The 24,989-nt window shown below is 41.9% G+C and overlaps 1 protein-coding gene and 1 long non-coding RNA gene across 2 annotated transcripts; one reads left to right on the top strand and one right to left on the bottom strand.

Moving 5' to 3' along the window:
- Positions 1-2,038: 2,038 nt before the first annotated feature.
- On the top strand, positions 2,039-20,531 carry CMAS (cytidine monophosphate N-acetylneuraminic acid synthetase). Its single transcript, XM_050969148.1, has 8 exons — positions 2,039-2,251; positions 4,428-4,570; positions 4,883-5,038; positions 10,639-10,772; positions 12,967-13,061; positions 13,896-14,055; positions 15,885-16,035; positions 16,576-20,531. Exons 1-8 carry the CDS (start codon positions 2,058-2,060, stop codon positions 16,752-16,754), a joined length of 1,212 nt encoding a protein of 403 aa, XP_050825105.1. The 5' UTR covers positions 2,039-2,057; the 3' UTR covers positions 16,755-20,531.
- Positions 4,809-12,951, bottom strand: LOC127030160 (uncharacterized). Its single transcript, XR_007768314.1, has 2 exons — positions 11,618-12,951; positions 4,809-5,007 (listed from the first exon to the last, which is right to left on the bottom strand). It is a non-coding gene; the product is annotated as an uncharacterized LOC127030160 (long non-coding RNA).
- Positions 20,532-24,989: the final 4,458 nt, after the last annotated feature.

Below are 24,989 nucleotides of genomic sequence, written 5' to 3'. Positions count from 1 at the left end.
CCACTCCTGACAATATAACATGCCTGTGGCATATAAAGCCATTGCTTGCATGGGAAAAATAATACTAGGAAATTAGTTTTTTTCCCTCCATATCTTTTAAAGCAGTTGAGCAAATGGAAAAAGGAGGAAAGCTAACCTTATGACCAGCCAGCTCTCAACAGACCACAACCAAGTGACCCATGGACTAATAGTTCTCATGGACCACAGCCTGGGAACCTCTGCTCTAATTTAAATGAAATGGAAGGCTCAAGGGTCTTTCCTTTCACTGAAGGATATTTTATTCATCATAAAATGATTCCTGTGTGATTAGTCTGCACTCTACTGGAATTCAAAACAAATGCAGGAAATAATGAACATGCACAAAGGAATACAAAAGGCAACTGCAAGCAAAATACAGAACAATGTTTGTAAGGGATACAAAGTGCTTTTATTCAAGATATGCAATCATATATTTGTATCACACTGCAAATGCTTTTAAGCAGTTCTTTCTTGGATGCAGGTTTGTGGGATGTTATCCCTTAAAATGCCGGAAAAATTGTCATGGCATGTGGGAGAGAAGGATTTACTCAGACCCATTCTGTGGTGCTCCCCCCTTAATACTAAGCCAACAGGCATGGGGTTGGTGCAGTTTAATGTTCCCCCAACATTTGCCCCTTCTACAACAAGAGGAACAACTTGCTACACATCTATGTACAAGAACTCAGACTTCTCCCCTCCCAGTTCTAGAACCTCCTGCTGACATTCTGGCTTCATTTTTCCCCACACGTCCTTATCTGCACACCCCATCTGTGTCCCCATCAGTTCACGAGACCTCCTTGTCAGCCTCCTCCTGTTGCTGGCCAAGAAGGCCATCCACTGACCGAGAGGAAGAACCTTGATGGGGATGGGAAAACTCTGTACCTGTGGGGCCTATTTCTGTTCCCTCATTGTATGATGTCTCTGGGCAAAGTGCCTATAGGCAGCATCCACTGACTCCTTTGAGGAGCGGTGGGCACTGTCTGGGGTTCGATTACTGTCCCTTCTGGATTTCTCATTTTGGCCCTATGACCTTCACACATGGCCCCTTTCCTCATTTGTTGTCCCCTGTAATCATTTGCTAGCAGGGCTTAATCGTTCCTCCTCCACAATTGCAAAGGGGGGACTTTAGTTTGGGACAGGCCTACCTGTGCATCTCCCAGGATCCATAGCCGGATTAACACTAAGCCAGGCTTCAGAGGGGTAGCTGTGTTAGTCTGGATCTGTAAAAGCAGCAAAGAGTCCTGTGGCACCTTATAGACTAACACACGTTTTGGAGCATGAGCTTTGTGGGTGAATACCCACTTCGTCGGATGCATGTAGTGGAATTTCCAGGGGCAGGTATAAATATGCAAGCAAGAAGCAGGCTAGAGATAACGAGGTTAGTTCAGTCAGGGAGGATGAGGCCCTTTTCTAGCAGTTGAGGTGTGAAAACCAAGGGAGGAGAAACTGGTTTTGTAGTTGGCAAGCCAGTCACAGTAGACCTCCCTTGGTTTTCACACCTCAACTGCTAGAAAAGGGCCTCATCCTCCCTGACTGAACTAACCTCGTTATCTCTAGCCTGCTTCTTGCTTGCGTATTTATACCTGCCCCTGGAAATTTCCACTACATGCATCCGACGAAGTGGGTATTCACCCACGAAAGCTCATGCTCCAAAACGTGTGTTAGTCTATAAGGTGCCACAGGATTCTTTGCTGCTTTTACTAAGCCAGGCTGGCTCTGAAACTCAGTCCCAAAAGCCACCACTGATGAGTGTGTTCTTCCTTGTACTCTTCTGAGCTGTATTCCACCTATCCACCTTGTATTGGACAGGGCAGCCCCTGCTCTCCCACTCCACCCTGTGCTGGGCACCAACCCCAAATAGCACAGCGCTTCACTCCACCCCACCCCGCCCGCTCATCCTCTGCAAGGCTTAATTGCCCCTCCCCTCCAAGAGGCTGCAGCCCCAGAACTACATTTCCCGGCATGCTCCTGGTTGCGGGCGGGGCTGACGCGTGGCACCAGGGGAGGCGGGGCCGAGGCCGAGGCTCGCGCAGGGGAAGATGGATTCCGCCGCTGCTGCAGGTGGCTCTGTCCCGGCGGCCGAGGCCGAGCAGCGCCCCCCGCACATGGCCGCGCTGGTGCTGGCGCGCGGCGGCAGCAAGGGGATCCCGCTGAAGAACATCAAGCCCCTGGCCGGGCTGCCGCTCATCGGCTGGGTGCTGCGCGCGGCAATCGACTCCGGCGTCTTCCAGAGGTGCGCATGCGCGGGGAGCCCCACTGCACCCCCCCCCCACCATCCCCTCAGTGGGGTGTTAATTAGCGACGTGTTTTGCTTTTAGGTTAATTAAATAATGTACTTTGAGCGTTGTGATTAATATCGTAATATTAATTATTACAATTACTGTAGGGTCGAATTCTGTGTTATTAATATATGCATGGTTACAGTTACAATACATTAATTAACATACTGTGATTTTCGAAGTTAAATGAAGCCAGCACCTCATGTCCCATCTGCTGCACCTGCGTGCCGGGGACCTGAGTTAGCTGCCATTGAGCAGGAAGTACCCTGAGCCTTGGCTCTCAGTCTGTATTTGAACCTGGAGATTCTAGATGTGCCATGACTGGAGTGACCTGCTGATTGTCTTCTTGCTGGCTGCATTTATGAACAGGGCAGACACGCCCATTTCATCTTTTAACTACAGGAGGTACAGAACTGTTAGACAGAAATGGGATACGTTTTCCAGGTCCCTTTAAATAACTTTGAATGGGAAATGTAAATACACCTGTATCCTGATATAACGTGACCCAATATAACATGAATTCAGATATAACGCAGTAAGCAGCGCTCCCAGGGGGATCAAAGAGAGTTCGATATAACACTTTCACCTATAATGTAGTATAAGGTTTTTTGACTCCCGAGGACAGCATTATATCGGGGTAGAGATGTATGCACAAGAGTAATAGCTCTTTGTTTAATATAAAGGGCTGTGGGTTTTTTTAAACTGTTCACTTTGAGATATTTTTATTCCAGAACACATGGATGAACCTGAAAACTAATATTCACTGATGCGTAGTGGCTCATGTGCGAGTTGTAATTTGTGACCTGGAGCTGCTGTCATCGTCATTATATATATTCTGATGAATCCCATCTTCGGATGGAAAAATTTATAAGAGATGAGCACCAGTTATTGTGTGTGGTACAGTGAGAAAGATATTAGTATCCCTAGGATGAAACAAAGTGTTTTTTTCTCTCAAGTTTTATTGCATTTGTTAAATTTTGGTGTTCTTTAAATTGTAATTCTGATGGCATTATTTTCACACACTGTTTGCCTGCATTCTGCTACAGTACACACAATTGACCCAATCCCTCCTTTTGTAAATATTTCTCATTCCTGATAATCCTGCTAGACCGGTATTACTGGTATTGGGTCTTATTGTGCCAGAATCTCTGTGGCTGTCATTTGATTAGCTGTCACTCTGGGGTTGGATTGAACCTATTGCATTTATTTTTCTGTAATTACAGAATAAGTTAATTTATAACTGAATCCATGCAAACAGATATGAATGGTCATTGTATTAACATCAGCATAGCTTCTGAACTATGCAACTATTTCAAATTCAACATTGATTCATCAGAATGGACTGTTACAATTTGTCAAATAAATTAGAACATTCTGAAATTATTTATTTCCTACAGGTATGGAAGCTCAGACATCATAAAGTGTTAGATTACAGTACCACTCAGCTTTTCAGGAGAATGGATTTTAATCTAATTTAACTTGGTTGGTTGGTTTCTTATCCTGCTGTTGAAAGCAGTAGTTTTACTAACAGAAAATACTTGAATTAGTTCTTTTTCCAGATGCGGACAATATTAAGATGTGATGATTCTTAGTAGGTTAGTGAGCATTTGGACACCAGTTACCGGCCTTCAGAGCAAGAATAAAAATTGACCCTCACTTTTCATCTTAAAAGAATGGACATAAACTATTTCTTGGTATTCTGTGACAGGTGGTCACAGTTTGATGGCTTCAATTTGAAGTCCTTGTACTTCAAAACCAAGCCTAATACTTTTGTGGCTGTATGTGAGCCAGTGAAAGTGAGTAGGCTTGTAATTAGTTTGGCTGTCTAATTCAATCAGTGCTTAACCAGCAAAGAGTTGGTCTTGCAAAGTGCATTGTTATAAGGCATCTACTAAAATGCAGCATTGACTTTAACTCCCGTGATTGTAGTTGCTCCACTGACAATCTAGAAATGAGATGCAGACATCCAGTTTAAACGTTTGTCTCATTTGGTGACCAGATTTCTGCTGTCATGAATAAGACTAGTAATCAGCCCATTCATGTTATACAGTGCATTTAGAGATTAGTGTTAATTCTTCTCTTGAGTTCTCTCTGTATTCATTCATGCGGTGTGTCTTTGTCTGCCAACAGTGTGTGGGTTTCTACAGACCATGATGAAATTGAGAAAGTGGCAAAGAAATTTGGTGTAAAAGTCCATCGCAGAAGCGCTCAAGTATCTAAAGACACTTCTTCTTCTTTGGAGACCATCCAAGAGTTTCTTCGTCATCATAATGGTATATTTGTTGCTACTGATTTAAGTCTCAATGCATCAAGCTGCTGAATGCCCTTAACTCCCATTGAAATCAGTGAGAAGGAGGGCTCTTTAATATTTTTTTCTTAATTAGTATTGCTGTAGCAACAATTTTTTTAATGGCTAAAGTGAATCACTTAACCATATAATTTATGTATCTGCTCATGGGATTTCTTCGAAATTGTGTGTGTGTGTAAATAATGTTAATCATCAAGTGGAAGTATCTTATTATTTATATTTATTAAATATTTCATACAAAGTTTCTCATTATATATTTTACTTTTTCATTCTTTAGAGGTTGATATTATAGGACATATTCAGGCAACATCTCCCTGTTTACATCCTGATGATCTTATTAAAGTGTCAAAAATGATCCGAGAGGATGGCTATGATTCTGTATTCTCCGTTGTGAGACGGCATCTGTTTAGATGGAGTGAGATAAAAAAAGGAGGTAATATTCTGAAGTTTATGATTTATTACTATGGTTCATAAAGCATGCTAGATTGAAAGCTTTATGTTCACTACACTTGGAAGTGGCATCGGGGGCATACATTTCATAATCAGAGAAACCCAAATAGCTTTGTCTTTTTTAAATAGTGATGTTTGAATGTAGCTGTTAATGTACACTTATTTCTTATAGATGACCTGAAGCTCATTGTACAAGTGTCACTAGCAGATTTAAACATAAAATTACTCTGTCGAAAAGCGCTCAGTTCATGTCCCCCCAACGGATTACATGTTGTATATCGATCTGACAGCAAAGGCCTGCGTCTTCACTAGGAGAAATAGTAGGTTCTTATCTCATGTTAGCTAGCACATGATGATTAACTTGAGGTAAAATTGTAGGGAAGACTTAGGCCTGGTCTACACTACGCGTTTAAACCGATTTTAGCAGTGTGTGCACCCGTCCACACAGCGAGGCCCTTTATATCGATATAAAGGGCTCTTTAAACCGGTTTCTGTACTCCTCCGTGATGAGAGGAGTAGCGCTAAAATCGGTATTACCATATCGTATTAGGGTTAGTGTGGCTGCAAATCAACGGTAGTGGCCTCCGGGCGGTATCCCACAGTGCACCATTGTGACCGCTCTGGACAGCAATCTGAACTCGGATGCACTGGCCAGGTAGACAGGAAAAGCCCTGCGAACTTTTAAATGTCATTTCCTGTTTGCCCAGCGTGGAGCTCTGGTCAGCACAGGTGGCCATGCAGTCCCAAATCGAAGAAGAGCTCCAGCATGGACTGTACGGGAGATACTGGATCTGATTGCTGTATGGGGAGGCAAATCTGTTATACCACAGCTCTGTTCCAGAAGACGAAATGCCAAAGCATTTGAAAAAATCTCCAGACAGAGGCCACAGTAGGGACTCAGCACAGTGCTGCGTGATAAGTGTAATGGAAAGCCAAAGAATCAAATGGACGCTCATGGAGGGAGGGAGGGGGTACTGAGGACTCCAGCTATCCCACAGTTCCCACAGTCTCCGAAAAGCATTTGCATTCTTGGCTGAGCTCCCAATGCCTGTAGGGTTAAACACACTGTCTGGGGTGGTTCAGGGTATAGCTCGTCAATTTACCCCCACCTACCCCCGTGAAAGAAAAGGGAAAAAAATCGTTTGACTTTTTTCAATGTCACCCTATGTCTACTGCATGCTGCTGGTAGACGCGATGTTGCGGCACTGAACAGCAGCATCCTCTCCCCTCCCCTCCCCGGTGGCAGATGGTACAATATGACTGCTATCCATCGTCATCATCAGCCCGTGAGTGCTCCTGGCTGGCCTCAGGTGAGGTCGGCCAGGGGCGCCTGGGTAAAAATAGGAATGATTCCCGGTCATTCCTAGTAGATGGTACAGAACGAGTGGTAAGCGTCTTCATCATAGCAACTGGGGGCTGAGCTCCATCAGCGCCCCCCCCTCCCCCCTTTCATGTCTACAGAAAAGATTCTGTAGTGCCTGGACTATCATAGCAACGGGATGCTGGGCTCCTCTCCCCCGCACCGTTAATGTCCTGCCTAGACTATCATAGCAGCTGGAGGCTTCCTCCCCCTCATTTTATCTCACTGAAAAGTCAGTGTTTCTTATTCCTGCATTCTTTATTACTTCATCACACAAATGTGGGGGACACTGCAATGGTAGCCCAGGAGGGTTGGGGGAGCAGGGAAGCAACAGGTGGGGTTGTTGCAGGGGCACCCCCTAGAATGGCATGTAGCTCATCATTTCTGCGGGATCTGACACGGAGCGGCTGTGCTCTCCGGTACACTGGTTCTCTAGCACACTTACCCCATATTCTAGACAGGACAGACTCTATTTTTAGATACAACGTAAAGGAGGGAATGACCCGGGGAGTCATTCCCATTTTTGTCTTTGCGCCCCCGGCTGACCTCAGCCAGGAGCACCCATGACAGCAGCAGACGGTACAGAATGACTGATAACAGTCATCTCATCGCCAATTTACAGTGGCATGGCAGATGGTACAGAACAGCTGATAACTGTCTCTGCTGTCTTGCAAAGGCAAATGAATGCTGCTGTGTAGCACTGCAGTACCACCTCTGTCAGCGGCATCCAGTACACATATGGTGACAGTGACAAAAGGCAAAACGGGCTCCAGGGTTGCCATGCTATGGCATCTGCCAGGGCAACCCAGGGAAAAAGGACACGAAATGATTGTCTGCCATTGCTTTCACGGAGGAAGGAATGAGTGACGACTTTTACCCAGAATCACCCGCGACACTATTTTTGCACCATCATGCATTGGGCTCTCAACCCAGAATTCCAATGGACGGAGGAGACTGCGGGAACTATGGGATAGCTACGGGATAGCTACCCACAGTGCAACGCTCCAGAAATCGATGCTAGCCTCGGACCATGGACGCACACCGCCGAATTAATGTGCTTAGTGTGGCCACGTGCACTCGACTTTATGCAATCTGTTTTACAAAACCGGTTTATGTAAAATCGAATAATCCCGTAGTGTAGACATACCCTTAGTTGACAAAACAAAGGAAACCCTAGGCTGCCCCATAGTCTTTATCTTAACATGCTAACATGTATTAAAGCAACAAACTGCCTTGTCTTCGCTGCAATTTTACCTGTTTTAGTTGCCACATGTTAGCTAACATGAGATAAGAACACACCATCTTTCCAGGTGAAGATGCAGCTGTAGCAGAGAGGCCAACCAATAAATGAACTAAGATGGAACTAACATCTCACCTTTGGAAGAAGTTCCTGCATCTGAGGGTGAGACACATTAGTGCATATTTGGATACTTATACTGCTGCTGTCCATATTTTACTAGTTTCATAAATAAAATGGAAGCCTTCATTCTCCAAGGAGTTCAAGTCAGTGCCTTTTACACTGCTAAGTCCATTTCATAAAAATTACCCAAGAACTCTAATTCTTGTCCAGTGTCATAATCTGGGATGTTTTGGGTGTGGTTTTTACAGTTTACCGAGCACTGCTCTCTGAGAACGAATATAAAAAACACTAGTTTACCACGAAAAAAAAAGGTAACAAAGTATTGTGCTGAAAATAAGTTGAAATGAAAAGTAAAGACTTCTTAGAATTAGGGCCGTCAAGCAGTTTAAAAGATTAATTGCACGATTAATTGCGCTGTTAACAATAATAGAATACCATTTATTTAAAAAATATTTTTCAGTTTTCTACATTTTCAAATATATTGATTTCTATTAGAGCACGGAATACAAAGTGTACAGTGCTCACTGTATGTTTATTTTTGATTATAAATATTTGCACTGTAAAAAACAAAAGAATAGTAATTTTTCAATTCACCCAGTAAAAGTACTGTAGTGTAATCTTTTTATCATGAAACTTGAACTTATAAATGTAGAATTATACAAAAAAACCTAAGTTCAAAAATAAAACAATGTGAAACTTTAGAGCCTACAAGTCCAATCAGTCCTACTTCTTGTTCAGCCAGTCGTTCAGACAAGTTTGTTTACAGTTGCAGAAGATAATGCTGCCTGCTTCTTGTTTACAATGTCACCTCAAAGTGAGAACAGGTGTTTGCATGGCACTGTTGTAGCTGGCGTCACAAGATATCTTACATGCCAGATGCACTAAAGATTCATATGTCCCTTGATGCTCCAACCACCATTCCAGAGGACGTGCATCCGTGCTGATGATGAGTTCTGCCTGAAAACGATCAAAAGCAGTGCGGACCGATTCATGTTCATTTTCATCATCTTAGTCATATGCCACCAGTAGAAAGTTGATTTTCTTTTTTAGTGGTTTAGGTTCTGTAATTTCCGAATCAATGTGTTGCTCTTTTAAGACTTCTGAAAGCATGCTCCACACCCCATCCCTCTCAGATTTTGGAAGGCACTTCAGATTCTTAAATCTTGGGTTGAGTGTTGTAGCTATTTTTAGAAGTTTCACATTGATATCTTTTTTGCATTTTTGTCAAATTTGCAGTGAAAGTGTTCTTAAAATGAACAACATGCTGGGTCATCATGCAAGCCTGATGTAGCATGAAATATATGGCAGAATGTGAGTAAAACAGAGCAGGAGACATACTGTTCTCCCCTAAGGAGTTCAGTCACAAATTTAATGTATTATTTTTTTTAAATGAGTGTCATCAGCATGGAAGCATGTCCTCTGGAACAGTGGCTGAAGCATGAAAAGGTATATAAATCTTTAGTGCAGCTCGCACGTAAATATCTTGTGGTGCCAGCTACAACAGTGCCATGCGAACACGTGTTCTCACTTTGAGGTTCATTATAATTAAGAAGTGGACAGCATTATCTCCCATAAATGTAAACAAACTTGTTTCTCTTAGCGGTTGGCTGAATAAGAAGAACGACAGAGTGGACTTGTAGACTGTAAAATTTTACATTGTTTTGTTTTTGAGTGCAGTTATGTAACCAAAAAAACCTACATTTGTAAATTGCACTTTCATAATAAAGAGATTGCACTACAGTGCTTGTATAAGGTGAATTGAAAAATACTATTTCTTTTGTTTACAGATATCTGCACTGTAAAAATTATAATAAAAATAATATAAAGTGAGCACTGTACACTTGTATTCTGTGCTTATAATTGAAATAGATATATTTGAAAATGTAGGAAAACAGCCAAAAATATTTATTAAATTTCAATTGGTATTCTAGTAACAGAGTGATTAATTTTTTTGAATTAATCACATGATTTAACTGCAATTAATTGATAGCCCTACTTAGAATAAAATAAATGATTAGTGAAAAATCTTGATCAGAACAGGAGCTGTTGAGTGACGTTTCCAAATTGCTTTGAAAATGAAAATTTACTTGTAGCTTTTAGTGTACAAGAGGCATAATACTATCATTTAGTGTACAAGTATCATTGTACAGTCAGCTTTGTGTACTTAATACATGTTCTCAAGCTTTCAGAGCTAATGTGCCATCTCTGTTTTGAGATGCCAGTCCTGCACTATGCTGAGCACTCTCAACTCTCATTGCCTTCAATGGGAGACAAGATTACTCAACATCCTTCCAAGATAGTATCCTGAGTGCTCCTAAAACTATACCTTCTTTCCCTCCTCTCCTCCCCCACCCCGTGGTGCAGGGAGTTACTACAGAAGGAATAACATGACGTATGGGCGTATAGTGGACATATAAGAAAAAAATACTGTTTTAAGGTATATAGATAACTTTATTTTTTTTTTAATTTCCCTAAAAAAGCAGAAAAAAATTTCCATACAAGGTACTAGAAATGGTAATGGGAGAAGAGCTATTTTTCTTTCACAAAGGCAGGAACGCTTTTTAACAGGGCCATGGGGCAGTTTTGGTCTGAAGATTGAGATAGATGTGTTCTCTGCAAGTTTGAATGGGGATCTTTCCATTTTCTGTACAAGAAACATAGGGCATTCCTACGCCTTGGGATCCAAAGTTACCAAGAGAGAGACAACAGTTCAATGTTTCTTAGGTACCTACCTTTTCTGAGACAGGAATCAAAGAAGCTGGTTACTATGTTGTACCCTTAATTTCCCAGCAGCAAGATATTTGAACAAGAAAGTGAACAAAAGCTTTTTTTTTTGTTCATTTTGTCACACTTTTGTTTACAGTTAACAAAGTGACAACGCCCCAAAACCTGGATCCAGCAAAGCGGCCCCGGCGTCAGGATTGGGATGGAGAACTGTATGAAAATGGGTCATTTTACTTTGCTAAAAAGGACTTGATTGAAAAAAACTACTTACAAGTTAGTGCTTCTATTTTGCGGGGCTTTTTTAGAGTAGCATCTCTAGTACTCTTTCATTATGGAGCTCAGAGCTGGCAATTGTGATGCATGTAATTGGCTATAGTAAGTTGAGTGTTGAAGGAAAAAACAGATGCCAGGCAGCAATTATTGAAGCCAGCTATGTTGTAACCCTTAACTACTGTTAACCTTCTGAAACTAGTAGGTACAGTTCTTACAACATAGCTTTCTTAAAGAATTTGTGCATGAAGAATGTATATCCTTAGGCCTATAAAAATGCAGTGTTAGAATTCCCATTGGAACTCCAGGATTCGATTCTATGACTCTTAATTCAGCTGAGTATTCCTCATAGTATTCCTCTTAAGTAAGGATTTTAGAATCAGGCCTCCAGTGTGGCATGTAGATAAAGAGAGCTGTGGCTGTATTACCAACTTTCTTGTGACTTTTAGCAAGTACTTAATCTCTCTGTACCTCAGTTTCCCCATTGAGAAATGAGGATAATGCTTATCTCACATGAGTGTTGAGGCTTAATTGACTTAACTTTTGCAGAGTGCTTGGAATCCTTTAGTTCAGTGGCTCTCAACCTTTTTTTTTACTGGTGACCCCTTTCACATAGCAAACCTCTGAGTGTGGCCCCCCCCTTATAAATTAAAAACACTTCTTTTATATATTTAACACCATTATAAATGCTGGAGGCAAAGCAGGGTTTGGGACGGAGGTTGACAGCTTGTGACCCCCCCTCCCCCCGCCCATGTAATAATCTCGTGACCCCCCCAGGGGTCCCGAATCCCCAGTTTGAGCATCCCTGCTTTAATTTTAGAAGTGCAGAATATTTCTTAAAAACTTACAGGACTCAGTCCTGAGTTGTGTTCCGCTTCACTTGGAACAGAAAGCAGATGAGTCTCCATGCTGGGGGGATCCTTTGAAGTGGGGTAGTTATCGGAGGGTGCAGAAGTGGTGTATCTGACTCCTACACACCACTCTCCTGTAGCCTGCAACATAAGTGATATATCAGGGAAGGGGTATGCTGCACTCCCACACCCTTGGAGCTCATGGCTAACTAACACACATTAGTAAAGCCCCAAGTCTAGCGTAGACCTGGCTCCACTATGAAGTAGCTGTAATTGGCTCCCCTTTCACAGAAAGTTGTCCAGCTGAGAATGTTAACCATGCTGTATAACTTTTATCTTGCAGCCACCTTCATGCAGCCACCTTCATCAGTGTTGTACTATTATCATGCTAGCTGCAGAGGAAGCAATTAAACATAATAGGCCTTTGGCTTCTTACTGAAGAGATAGTTGAGCCTACTTATTGTCAGCATTCACTTACTACAGTAACATTTTGATATTATCTGAGGTTTCCACTAAGAGCTGGTCCTTCTGACGCTGAGAATGAAAGGCAGGCCTTTTTTTTTTCTCATCTTGATTCTTTGATGCTAAGGTGCAGTTAGTCCACTCTGCCCATCAGAGTTGTCCACAGCAGCTATTACTCAGGGCATGGTTCCTATGTACTAAACTGGAAATGTACTCTGCATGAAATTGAAAAGCTGTTTAGAGCCTTGTGTTGAATTGTGCAACAGAAAAATCAGTGACTTTTTTCACTTAACATTAATAACTTGCTACTTCCAGAGAGTGCCTTCCATCAGAGGAAGTCAAAATGATTTACAAACATGAAGTATTTCTCATAACAGCTCTCTGAGAGACCAGTAGTCTGAACTCCATTTTACAGCTGGGGAAACCGAGTCCCAAAAAGACTAAGTGACTTGCCCATAATGATATAAGAGATCCCAGAAATCCTGAGATAAGAGAGAGTCTTTCGTGCCAGTAAATAGTTGTACTGAGTCGGAGCTAAATGTGCTGTTGTCTCTTTTCCCACTAAATGACCTAGTGAAGTCAGTAGGGTTTAGTGATGAAAGTCTTTGTGTCTCAGTTTCCTTGGCTGTAAAATAAGGATAATAAAGTCCTTTACAAAAATGAGTCTGTAAAAGTCTAGGATGAAAAGCACTGTGCAAATGGAAAGTAATAGTAACAAATGTGTTTGTTTTTTTTTTCCAGCTTAGTAATTTGGTCACTACTGTATATGGGGTTAAACATATTTAGTCGTAAAGGCTACACACTTCTGTCTTTAAGTTGCTGTTGTGTTAGCTACGGATTATGAAATATGGGGAATAATACTACTGAAATCTAATTTTGTTTAGGGTGGAAAAGTGATCTACTATGAAATGTGTGCTGAATGCAGCGTGGATATAGACATAGATATCGATTGGCCTATTGCAGAGCAAAGAGTGCTGAGGTAAAAAGGAAGGTTTTGAAAGTTCAGTATTATTTATCATAATTGTGATGTATTTGTCCCTTGATCTTGAATATCAGCTTTGAAGGGTTCGTATGACCAAACTTTGATCAATCTGTTTTTTTCAGTGTTGGTTGTTTAAAGAAACAATTGCTCAAATGTCTTTGACCTAAGCTATCTTTCTCCCCATCCCTGTACCATCTCTTAAGACTGTTGAGATCAGCTGAATTGGACTTGTTCTCGGTTCTGCGGTTTCAGCCTGGGGGTAGGTGATTCAAAAACCCAATCTTAACATAGCACTTCTTTAGTATGTCCACTCTGGCTCTGTGTAAGATCTTAAGCTCCTGCACGCGGACGCCATGCCTAATTCTGTGTTTGTAGGACTACATTAGGATTGGGCACCGCAGGCACTGCTGTAGGTCAAGTAATGCTTTAGTCATTGTATCTGTGACCTGTTTTTCCACATTTCTTTATTAAAACAAGTGCTATAGAACATAACTCGCTCTTCTAAAGAAAATTAAAAAACTCTATTGCTATTTTTAAAAACAAATAAAAATGGACAACATGGGCAACTTGTCTTTCACCATAGAGTTGCATTTATTAGTAAGTTTTAAGTTTTGTTTTTTCATGTTTTGAGAAATACAGATTCATTTATTCTGCATTTATCTTTTGGGGTATATTTTGAAAATTAAAGATGTTGGGGAGTCTTTCTTGTGAAAGTAACCAAGAATCACAAACCAAGATCCTTTGCTTTGCATGAATGGGTTACTTTTTATTTTAATTTTTTAAAAATGTTATTCTGAAGCCTTCCATCCTGAAATGATAGCTTTTCTCTAGATATGGCTATTTGGGTAAAGAGATAAAGCTACTGGTTTGCAGCATTGATGGATGGCTTACCAATGGTCACAGTTGTTTGTCAGAAGATCAAAAAGAAAAAAGCTCTGGTGATGATAGAGGTGCTGATGGGATTTCCTTATTAAAGAAAAGAGGAGTTGAGGTAAGCACCTTTTTTTGAATCATGAGACTTTCTTTACCTTGTTTAACTTCTACACCGTGAACTTTTAAAAATTAAAATGGAGGTAGGGCAGGGCGCTTCTGAGAACAATTTTGAGTAAGCCATCTTAGCACCTCAGTACACTCAGATGGTGGCTACTATAGGATCTCTAGTTCCTATGTGGTTATGACAAGTTTCTAGATCTCATTCATACTTGTGTTGGCATTTGCTCTAGTTGTCCCAAGGTGGTGGGAAGGAATTTGTATGGTATGGTGTTGGCACTGCTCATGTTGCATGTGCTGCTGATCTGGCACGCACACTGAGCAGTAGTTCTTTATCTCAGTAGTTGTGTGACTCTTACTCGCCTTAGTATCTTAGTTCCTCATGAACCTTAATGAATTTGTCATCACAAAAGCCCTCTGAGATACAGAAGCACTGTTATCCCCTGGAGATAGATGAGACGTTGAGACACAAGATTAACTGACTTGCCCAAGGTTACACAAGCACTGTGATAGAGAGAGGAAATTAAGCACAGATCATTGGAGTCCCGGTCTAGTGCTTTTAACCCCAAGATCATCCATCCTTCATCTCAGAAGTCCTAAGAGTTCAAGATAAGTGAAAAAACCAAAACCACATTGTTTTAAGTTGCTTTCCTTAATCATTAAAGCCAAATTCTAGCTCAGTGAAGATCTTACACTTGTGTAAGATCTTAAATTGGTGCAGGATCAGCCCTATAAGTCAAACTTACATTTACTGTACAGCCTGATTGATTCAGTCAGGGAGAACTTCCCAGTGCAGGAACTGAGTAAGGTAGCTGCATGCTGTCTTACAAGGCCCCCGCTGCAGCTCTCAAGAACACAACAAAGCTAGGGATGGGATGGGGCAGAGACCTAGCAATTTCTGCTATGGTGATTCTGTGGAGCACTGTTGCCTTATAACTGCTTATCTTGAGCTGCCAAAGTATGTCTAAGCCCATTCTATACCTTAGTACTGGGAATTGGGGGATCTAAAGGTGTCATAAAACCCCTGGGGCTGTGAGTTTTGTTCTGCACCTCCATGTATACTGCAAACGTGTGGTATCTTGCGCTGCGCACAACTCCCCTTGATTCTAAATATGAAGTGAGTGCAAAATATTCACTGACAACTTGCAGCACAGACTGGAGAGGAGAATTTTGCCTATACTTATTATTTTTTTAACAAAAATATAAGTGGTTTTAACTTTTGTTTTACCCTACAAAGTGCTTTGTTCCTAGCTTTCAAATACAAAGTGTACTTCCAACATTTACTTGCAGTGTCATGTAGCTCTTTCTTTTAGAATTTTGCTGAAACTCCAGAACCCTGAGTGCAAATCACAAGAATGTTGCTAGACGGAGAAATCATGGAAAATTGTTTGAATACATGTGTACATCTAGAAATATTGTGGAAACCTTCATCAAGATATTTGTATTGCCAAGTGTGGTTTAGATTAGGTGTTGAGACCTTGGGGCATTTGATAGCCGGCACACCACGGTTGTATTGTGACAATCTCAATATTTCAGTTAACAATCTTGGCATGTGTTGTGTTTAAAAAGAAAAATGAGAATTCCTGATTCGTGAATTAGAAGGAAACCTACGTATGGATAAATCACTCGTCCTTAATGACTAGAAATGCAAGGTCAGTAATGTGTTCTTGCATCCTAATCAGCTCTGCTTTGAGTCCAAAAGAGAAACTTCAGCTATGGAATGCTAGTGCCTTTATCAGAGATTTTCTAAAAGCAATTTCCATTATGGTCATTCAAAAGTCACTTTGTGTCTGTATATGGAGTTTATTCTAATTTGACTTGATTTAATAGGTATGGCTAATCTCTGAAGAAGAGTGTTCAAAGACGATTTCTGCTTTGAAATTGGATTGTGAGGTGAAAGTCAGTGTGACCCATAAACGACAAGTTATAGAAGACCGGAGAAATAAAATGAGTTTATCCTGGAAAGAAGTGGCTTACTTAGGTTAGTTTCTTTCTTTTTTTTTTTAATAATGGAAACTTCATGCAACATACACAAGTCCAGTTAAATAATACATAGCATGGCTTATCTTCAAAGCACTTTGCCCTTAGTTTAATAGGCAAGATTAATAACCAGATTGCTGAAAGCTCTGATTCTATTGTGCAAAGGATTTTTCAATTAACAGTTAAGGGCCCAATCCTCCAAATACTTGTGTAAAGCTAAATGAGTGCTTGAATAGTTCCATATACTTTAAAGGCACTATTCTTATGTATAAAGTTATGCATGGTCTTAAGTATCTGCAAGATCTGGCCCTTAATATTTTTATCGTTTTGTAGCCACCACCTGTAAATTTTACATCTCTCGAGGTTTTGTAAGGATTGATTGATTCCAGTTTGTGAAGTTCTTTTGAGATCCTCAGGTGAAAAATGCTGTAAAAATACAAATTATTTCTTTAATTTATTAACCAAAGCTGCAATTCATCACATTCAAGAGAAAATGCTTTACTTATCTCACTTCAACGTATCTAAATTCCCCCTTTGATAGGATATGAAGAATCCGATGTGGACTGCTTGAGGGAAGCTGGCATGAGCGGTGTTCCTGCAGATGCATGTGCCGCTGCTCAGAAGGCTGCCGGCTATATTTGTAAAAGTAATGGTGGCCATGGTGCCATTCAGGAGTTTGCAGAATACGTATGTCTGCTAATGAAAACAGTGAATTTGTGAATTTTGCATTAGGAAAGAAAACTCAATGAACTGAAGAACTAATGAGGAAAAACCCAATTCCCTCCCCCAGGATAAATCCACAGAGTTAAAAGGGTATTGTCAAAAAGTTCAGGTCCCTATATTGATTTAATTTTAATATAATTATTAATATAAATGCTTTCAGACATATAAGCGAAAAAAGACATATAAAGAAAAGGTTTTTGTGTGTGTTTTCATGAAACAAAATTGCAGCATTGTGTTACAGCTTGAGAACCACAAACTAAAACCTGTTGTTCTATACTGACTGTCCAAACTCAGTGAAATGCAAAACATCAGTGGCTTAAATGGTGAAAGAGATGTAATTTTAAAACTCTAGATCCTCTTTATGAGCTGGAATTTTGTTAATAAGAAAGAGAAGGAAATTTGTAGTTGGAAATCTCTTCTTCATGTCTTTGCTACCTGGGCATAAAATGCTGCTGTTCTGAAAGGGCCTGATCTAATGTTGTTTAAGCATTAGAGTGGGCTTTTAGTGACTTCACAAGGTGCAAGGCAATAGAAAATCAGTCCCGTAGGGTTTGTTTTGTTCTTAATCTGCTACGAGTGAGCTTATTTTATCTTACAACCATATCTCTTCCAGCATATGCACAGACTCGTGCTTATTAGAACTGTGATTTACAAAATCATAACTGCTGCTTTCTCATACTATTAAGTAGTGCCTAATATACTGTAAAATGAGTTAATACGGTAAAAGCTCTTTTATCTAGCACTTCACCAGCCAGCAAGCTCTATAAATTGGCATTTCTGATATGCACTGAAAGTCTGGTGTATAGTGTGGTTGGTGCAGGGCCAGCAGGGGGATGGGGTGTGGGAGAGGTTGCGGGGTACACTCTAGGGGGGAGTTTGGGGCAGGGGGTTGGGGTGTAGGAGGGGCTCATGGTGCTGGATGCGGGGGGAGGAGGGCGCTCCCCTCCGGCAGCTCCCCAAAAGCAGCTCCCCATCCCTGCTGTGCTGGCGGAGGCGCAGCCAGATGGCTCTGCAGGCACACTAGCTCCATCCCCACTCCCCGAGTGTTGACTGCGCAGCTCCCAGCCCATTGGCCAGGAACCATGGCTGGTGGGAGCTGCGGGGGATGGGGGAGGGGCAGCGCCTGCAGACAGAGGTAGCGTACCTGCTTGGAGAGCCGTCTGGCTGCACCTCCACTAGGAGCATCAGGGACGGGGAGCTGCCGGAGGTGAGCCCCCCCCCCCCCATCCAGCACCTCGAGTCCCTCCCAAGTTCCCTTCTGGACCTAAACTCCCTCCCTGAACCCGGGCCCTGCAGCCATCCCCCTGCGCTACAAACCCCTACCTCTGAGTTAACCAGCATTTTTAATTTGCCAGCACCCTCCGTTTCCCGAGCATGCCAGTTAAAAAAGCTTTTATTGTAATGACATAAAAATCTTGTGTGATAGGTTGTATGTTGCTTAATACAGACTTTTTGTTGCTTTTGGCTGAATCCACTAACATGGCTTATGATGTCAGATGGGTGACCGCAAAAAAAAATTTTATTTTTTTTTTTTAAATCCACTAGACAATGAAATAATGCCTTCTGTGAAGTCTACTCATTTTACACTATTTAGGCCTAATCCAATTTGGTATTGTACACCTCCTGCAAGGTATTGGTTACTCTTGACTCCTATTGAATTTTATTGAGGGTCGATGCTTTTTACCTCGTGCAGATCTGGCACTATGGCTTTGGTCCAGCAAAGCACTTAGATACATGCTTAGTTTTAAGCATGTGAGTAGTTCTATTGATTTCGGGATCGTGCCTTATATTGTAAAGCTGATCTCACTGGGACTACTTACATGCTTAAAATTAATCATGTTTTCCAATGCTTTTTGAGCAGGAGGCTAAATTTGCAGGTAGCTGGAATGTTTAAGACAGTTCTGTTGCAGAAACTCTGTTTCTTTCTCCAAAGGCTGCACTTTCTCATTGTGAATATTTGTGTCAGATCACTGAAAGGAGATGTGTCACAACCTAAGATTTTCAGTATATGAATGTAATTGCTGGAAAAACTATAATTGGTATCTTTATCTCCATTGGTATGAATCGTGGCTTTTTTTATATCATGTTAATTTATGGATGATTTATAAATTGGTTTCCTTTTTGGGGGGGCGGGTTGGGTTTTTTTGTTTTGTTTTATTTGCCTTAAAAATGTCTTTGGTATTGTATTCATACCTCCATGGATTTGTAAATGTAAGGAGTTCTTCAAGAACAGCACTTAAAAATGCAAATCTGTTTCTGATCTTCTGTTTATCAGTGCGTCAAATTTGACCATAGATTATGCTTAAAAAAAATCCCACTAATTTTTAATAGGAGCTGTGTGTATATAACTGAAGGCCATACTGAACTGTAAATAGTTTTTATTATAACTGTCAAACAACATGTTAAATTATAGTGGTGTCAGTTTTGGGAGTTCAGTACGGATGTATTGCCTATCACCTCCTTTTACTGTTGTTCAGTTAATATGGTATATCTAATTATTTGTTGCTCTTATTATTTATTTACTTTGTTATAACTGCATAATGCTTAAAACTGACTTCCCTCCCCCAATTTATTTGTTGTAGGGTTCCTTGTGATTTTTTTTTTTCCTTATTGCACTAATCACTACAAAATGATCATTGAAGTATTTCTTTGTGGAAAACGTAGAGGTTTTGTATAAGATGAATTACAGGGATTCTGTCAACAGGTATAGGAAAAGCTTGACATATTTTGGACTATGCAACCGTCCCTTTGACAGTGTCCCTTTTAACTCATGTAGTCTCAATAGTGGTAAAACTGCAGAATTTGTACCATTTATGGTTACGACTCAGCAAGGTACTTAAAATGATGCCTCAGTTAAATTAGTCATGTGTTTAATTACCTTGCTTAGTCAGGGTCTATATAGTCATGTTTGAATAAATGTTTGTTATCGATGGGTAATTTAAAGCAGGATGACAGTCACTGTACTAAATTTGCTTCCTTTCTCCTCTACATTAGAGACAGCAGACTTTTATATATGAAATGTTTGAATACTTGGAGTTACAAAAAGTTAGTACTATGTATACGCAAGAAATCTGGTGTATCTTTTTGTCTAATGGGCAGAAAGAATTGGTAACTGTTAAATAAAATGTTCACACTTCTGCCAAAATACTTTTATTTTTGTTGAAAATGTTTTAATATGAGCATCTTGCATACAACATACATAGGACGTTTACGGCAGCAAGGGTTTTCAGAGAAGGTACTTCTAGGGGTAATTTTAAAAAGCATTATGGCTTCTTGGGTGTCTGATTTAGACTCTTACTCAGAAAATACTTAAGCACGTGCTTAAAGTTGATGGGACTGCTCCTAGTGCATAAAGTTAAGCATGTGTGTAAGTTGGACTTTAGGTGACCTGGGTTCAAATGCTTGCTCTGCCACAGGCTTCTTGTGACCTTGGCCAAGTCACTAAACCTCTGTGTGCTTCCATTCCTCATCTACAGTTTTCTAAGTAAGGGTATGTTGTGAGGACAAATACATTAAGGATTGTGAGACTCTTAGGTATCACAGTAATGGCAGCCATGGAAGTATGTTAGATTAATAATGTTGAGAGATTTTGTATAGCCATTGAACTTTAAATTAAATGAGGAAAATCCCTGAGCAGTTGTTTCTTGTCATGGAAATTGTCCAAGGTTTTTATTGCAAAGTTTCTTTGGGTAGTAGGGTGTAAAGATGTTTAAAGAATCTTTGACAATGTAGACATCTCAGGTTTCACCAACAAATAAAAGATAAGAAACCTCATGTAATCTATTCATGTATAGATAAAATATGCATGAATATACATTAATTGGTCAACTGGCAGTTACATAAGCAGGTTTCTTTAACCTTTTAGTGTAAAATTATTTATGGGGTTCCATATATGTGAAGGATGACATTTCCATGCAAATACTGTACTCTTTCGAATTTGATTATCACAACAATGGAATATATCCAGTGAAGGTGGACATTCTTAATGCACAAATTAGTGTGGTGGTTTTTTTTGTTTAATACAAATCTAATAATTTTCCCTAAGCCTGGGCCTTCATCATTTGTTTCTAAAAGTGGATCTGCACTGCTGAGTGTCCTCCTAACTCAGCTGCTGCCGCTCTTACATCAGTTTCAGCAATCTGTGCTTGGTTGTGTGAAGGTAAGATTGAACCCTCTGATTTTACTGTGCTTTAAAGGCCAGCCCAATGGTTCAGTGTTGGCATAACTTCTACATTGCGAGGAACAGGTCCAGGAATCTGTGGACAAGACACCATTTTCAAATAGTATTCCAACAGTAGATTGGCTTGCAAGAGCAGCACAGAGAAATCCATCAACAAATAATGGTATGCGTGTGTGCGTGGTATAAATTGCAGTATACTATAGCCTACAAGCTAGCCACTTTTAAAGCAGTACATGATGTTGTCCACCATTTATTTATACTGAATCTGATCTCTGATCCATCCAGAGCCATTTCCTGTAGTGCGATCCTAAGAGTTTTTTTGTACAGACCTGTTATATATACTTGAAACCTGTTTTAGGTGCCATTCAAGTGATTGACAAAAATGGGTTGCTAAGGCCAGTGTTCTAACATGGGGGGAGAGAATTATAACCGCTACAGGAAGTCTGTAGCAGAGTATACTATTGAACCCTTCTGTGTTTCAGTGCACTGTTTTCCGCACAAGATTGACCTTTCCATCTTGAATTTTGTTGCCATCAATCCTAGATGCTGATTTGGCTAGTAAGTTTTTCAAAGCTTTTTTAAGATGAAGAATTACATTGAATAACGAATCGTTGTGTCCCCCTGTGTGGTAGGTAAAGTTAATCCCCAGTTTATGGATGAAGAAACTGAAGCAGGGCAGTTATAACTTTCCCATGGCTACAAAGGGAGTTGTAGCACAGCTAGAATTAGAATTCAGAAGTTCCTGACTCCCAGTCCTCTGCTCAGCCCACAAGACTACACCTCTTCCAGTAGCTGCTTCCTGCATTAGCATAGTACAGGAATAACTTCTAAAGTATTCAAAATGGCACACGAGATTGAGAATCTTAGAAATATAGGGCTGGAAGGGAACTCAAGAGGTCATCTAGTCCAGTCCCCCCATGTTATAAATAGACCCTCCCTGTTTGGTGTTTGTATCACCTGTTCTTAGGGTATGTCTACACTACAGCATAATTTCAAATTAACTTAAACCGGTTTTATAAAACAGATATTATGAAGTCGATTTTATGCATCCACACTAGCCACATTAATTCGGTGGTGTGCCTCCATGGTCCTAGGCTACCATCGATTTCTGGAGCTTTGCACTGTGGGTAGCTATCCTGTAGCTATCCCATAGTTCCCGCAGTCTTCCCTGACCCTTGGAATTCTGGGTTACTACCCCAGTGCCTGATGGGGCAAAAATCATTGTTGCAGGTGGTTCTGGGTACAGCCTCACCCCTCCCTTCCTGAAAGCAGCAGATAGCCATTTCGCACCTTTTTTACTGGGTGAACTGAGCAAATGCCATAGCACAGCAAGCATGGACCCTGCTCAGCTCAGTAGCGCGATCGTGGATGTAGTAAACACCTCACGCATTCTCGTGCTGTCTACGGTGAACCATGAACTGCAAACGCAGGAGAGGAGGAGGCAGCTATGGCAGCGCTGCAACGAGAGTGATGAGGACCTGGACACTGATTTCTCCCTAACCGCGGGCCCCCGCGCTTTGGAGCTCCTGATGGTATTGGGGGAGGTTCTACCCATTGAACGCCGATTTTGGGCCCAGGAAACAAGCACAGACTGGTGGGACCGCATAGTTTTGCAGGTGTGGGACAATTCGCAGTGGCTGCGGAACTTTCGCATGCGTAAGAGCACCTTCTTTGAACTTTGTGACTTGCTTTCCCCTGCCCTGAAACGCCATAATACCAGGATGAGAGCAGCCCTCACAGTGGAGAAGCGAGTGGCAATAGCCCTCTGGAAGCTTGCAACGCCAGACAGCTACTGGTCAGTCGGGAATCAATTTGGAGTGGGAAAATCTACTGTGGGGGCTGCTGTGTTGCAAGTAGCCAGAGCAATCATTAAGCTGCTGCTACGAAAGGTTGTGACTGGGAAACATGCAGGTCATAGTGGATGGCTTTGCTGCAATGGGATTCCCTAACTGTGGTGGGGCGACAGATGGAACCCATATCCCTATCTTGGCACCGGAGCACCAGGGCATCCAGTACATAAACCGCAAGGGTTACTTTTCAGTGGTGCTGCAAGCACTGGTGGATCACAAGGGACGTTTCACCAACATCCACGTGGGATGGCCAGGCAGGGTTCATGATGCTCGTGTCTTCAGAAGCACTGCTCTGTTTAAACAGCTGCAGCAAGGTACTTACTTCCCGGACCAGAAAATAACAGTTAGGGATGTTGAAATGCCTGTAGTTAGCCTGGGGGACCAAGCCTACCCCTTGATGCTATGGCTCATGAAGCCATACGCAGGCAGCCTGGACAGTGGTCAGGAGCTGTTCAACTACAGGCTGAGCAAGTGCAGAATGGTGGTAGAATGTGCATTTGGCTGTTTAAAAGCCCGCTGGAGAACGTTGCTCGCTCGCTCAGACCTCAGCCAAACCGATGTCCCCTTTGTTATTGCGGCTTGCTGTGTGCTCCACAATCTCTGTGAGAGTAAGGGCTCCTTTATGGCGGGGTGGGAGGCTGAGGCAAATCACCTGCCTGCTGATTACGCGCAGCCAGACACCAGGGTGATTAGAAGAGCTCACCAGGAAGCGGTGCGCATCAGAGAAGCCTTGAAAACGAGTTTCATCATGGGCCAGGGTACGGTGTGACTGTTGTTTGTTTCCCCTTCATGAACCTCCCCCACTTTATTGACTCCTCCTGTAAGCAACCCACCCTCCCCCTTTGATTACAGCTTGCTTATGGAAATAAAGTTACTATTGTTTAAGAAGCATGTAATTATAAAAAGAGGCAGAGAATTAACAAGGTATCCCGGGTGTGGTTTGGGAGGAGGATAGGAGGGAAGAAAAAGGCCATTAAGGACATTTCAGTGTAATGACAGCCTTTTGGTTGGACTGTCCACGGGGGTGGAGTGGGCGGGTGCAGAAAGCCTTCCCCCACACGTTCTTACACGTCTGGGTGTGGAAGATATGTAACATGGTGAGTACTGAGGGTGGTTAAACATGGGCTGGAGTGGCACTCTCTGACCCCGCTGCTCTTCCTGAAGATCCACCAGACGTCGGAGGATGTCAGTTTGATCACGCAGCAACTCCAGCGTTGCCTGCCGCCACCTCTCATCTTGAGCGTCCCTCCTATCCTCACGTTGGTCCCTCCTGTCCTCATGTTCACTGGCATCTTTCCTGTACTTTGCTACCATGTCCTTCCACTCCCCCAGATGAGCTCTTTCATTGCGGGTTACTGCCATGATTTCTGTGAACATTTCATCTCGTGTCCTCTTCTTCCTCCGCCTTATCTGAGCTAGCCTTCGGGATGGAGTAGGGAGGCTTGAAAAATTTGCAGCTGCATGAGTGGGGGAAAATAGTGATAGAGGGATTATAAAAGATACATTTCACAGAACAATGGTTATACTCTTTCACAGTGAACAACACTATTCACCTTACATAGCACATGTGATTTCACTACAAGGTCGCATTTGGATTCTTTTAGTATTGAGTGCCTGCGGCTGTGGTGTAACAGATCAACATGGACGCAGGTCTGGGTATCACAATTCAGCTTGCATGCGGTCACGGTAAGGCATACAGCTTCACCCTGTGCTGCTGCTTTTACAAGGAGCAGCAGACGCCTAACCCTAACACTGGAATTGCTTTACACCTCTCCCCACCGCATGGCTGGTATAATGGCAGATCACTGCTAATCACCCCTTCTTTCTCCTCCCACCCCCACCCCCCACTGCGTGGCTGGTAGCTGGGAAGATTCCGGCTGGCCAAACACTAAAAAGCTCAGCGCCATTAAGCCCCTCCCCTCCCCCCGCTTGGCTACCTGCAAGGAAGGATTTCTTTTAAGCAACAGGCAAGCAGCCCGGTAGGAATGGCCAGCTCTGTCCCCTTAATAAAATACCTTAATTTCAACCAGGTTACCATGAAGGATATCACTCTGCTGAGGATAACACGAGCGAGCGAGATAAAGAATGGATGTTTCTTGAATGCCTGCAATCACCGGGACCATACGCAGCTAGGCTTTGTCATGCAATGATACCAGATTACTTGCTACATGCATGGCGTGTAAAGTGTCCTACAATGGTGGA

This window comes from Gopherus flavomarginatus, chromosome 1 (assembly GCF_025201925.1).
Source record: "Gopherus flavomarginatus isolate rGopFla2 chromosome 1, rGopFla2.mat.asm, whole genome shotgun sequence".
Lineage (NCBI taxonomy): Eukaryota > Metazoa > Chordata > Testudines > Testudinidae > Gopherus > Gopherus flavomarginatus.
The sequence above is the reverse complement of the archived record's forward strand: the minus strand, read 5'-3'. Positions and strand labels throughout refer to the sequence as shown.

What these genes read in the sequence shown, in the direction of transcription:
- CMAS (XM_050969148.1), top strand. Translation starts at nt 2,058, where the DNA reads ATGGATTCCGCCGCTGCTGCAGGTGGCTCTGTCCCGGCGGCCGAGGCC. An exon ending in TTGAAAAAAACTACTTACAA is followed by an intron (nt 10,773 to 12,966) that starts GTTAGTGCTTCT and finishes AATTTTGTTTAG; the next exon opens with GGTGGAAAAGTGATCTACTA. An exon ending in TAAAGAAAAGAGGAGTTGAG is followed by an intron (nt 14,056 to 15,884) that starts GTAAGCACCTTT and finishes TTGATTTAATAG; the next exon opens with GTATGGCTAATCTCTGAAGA.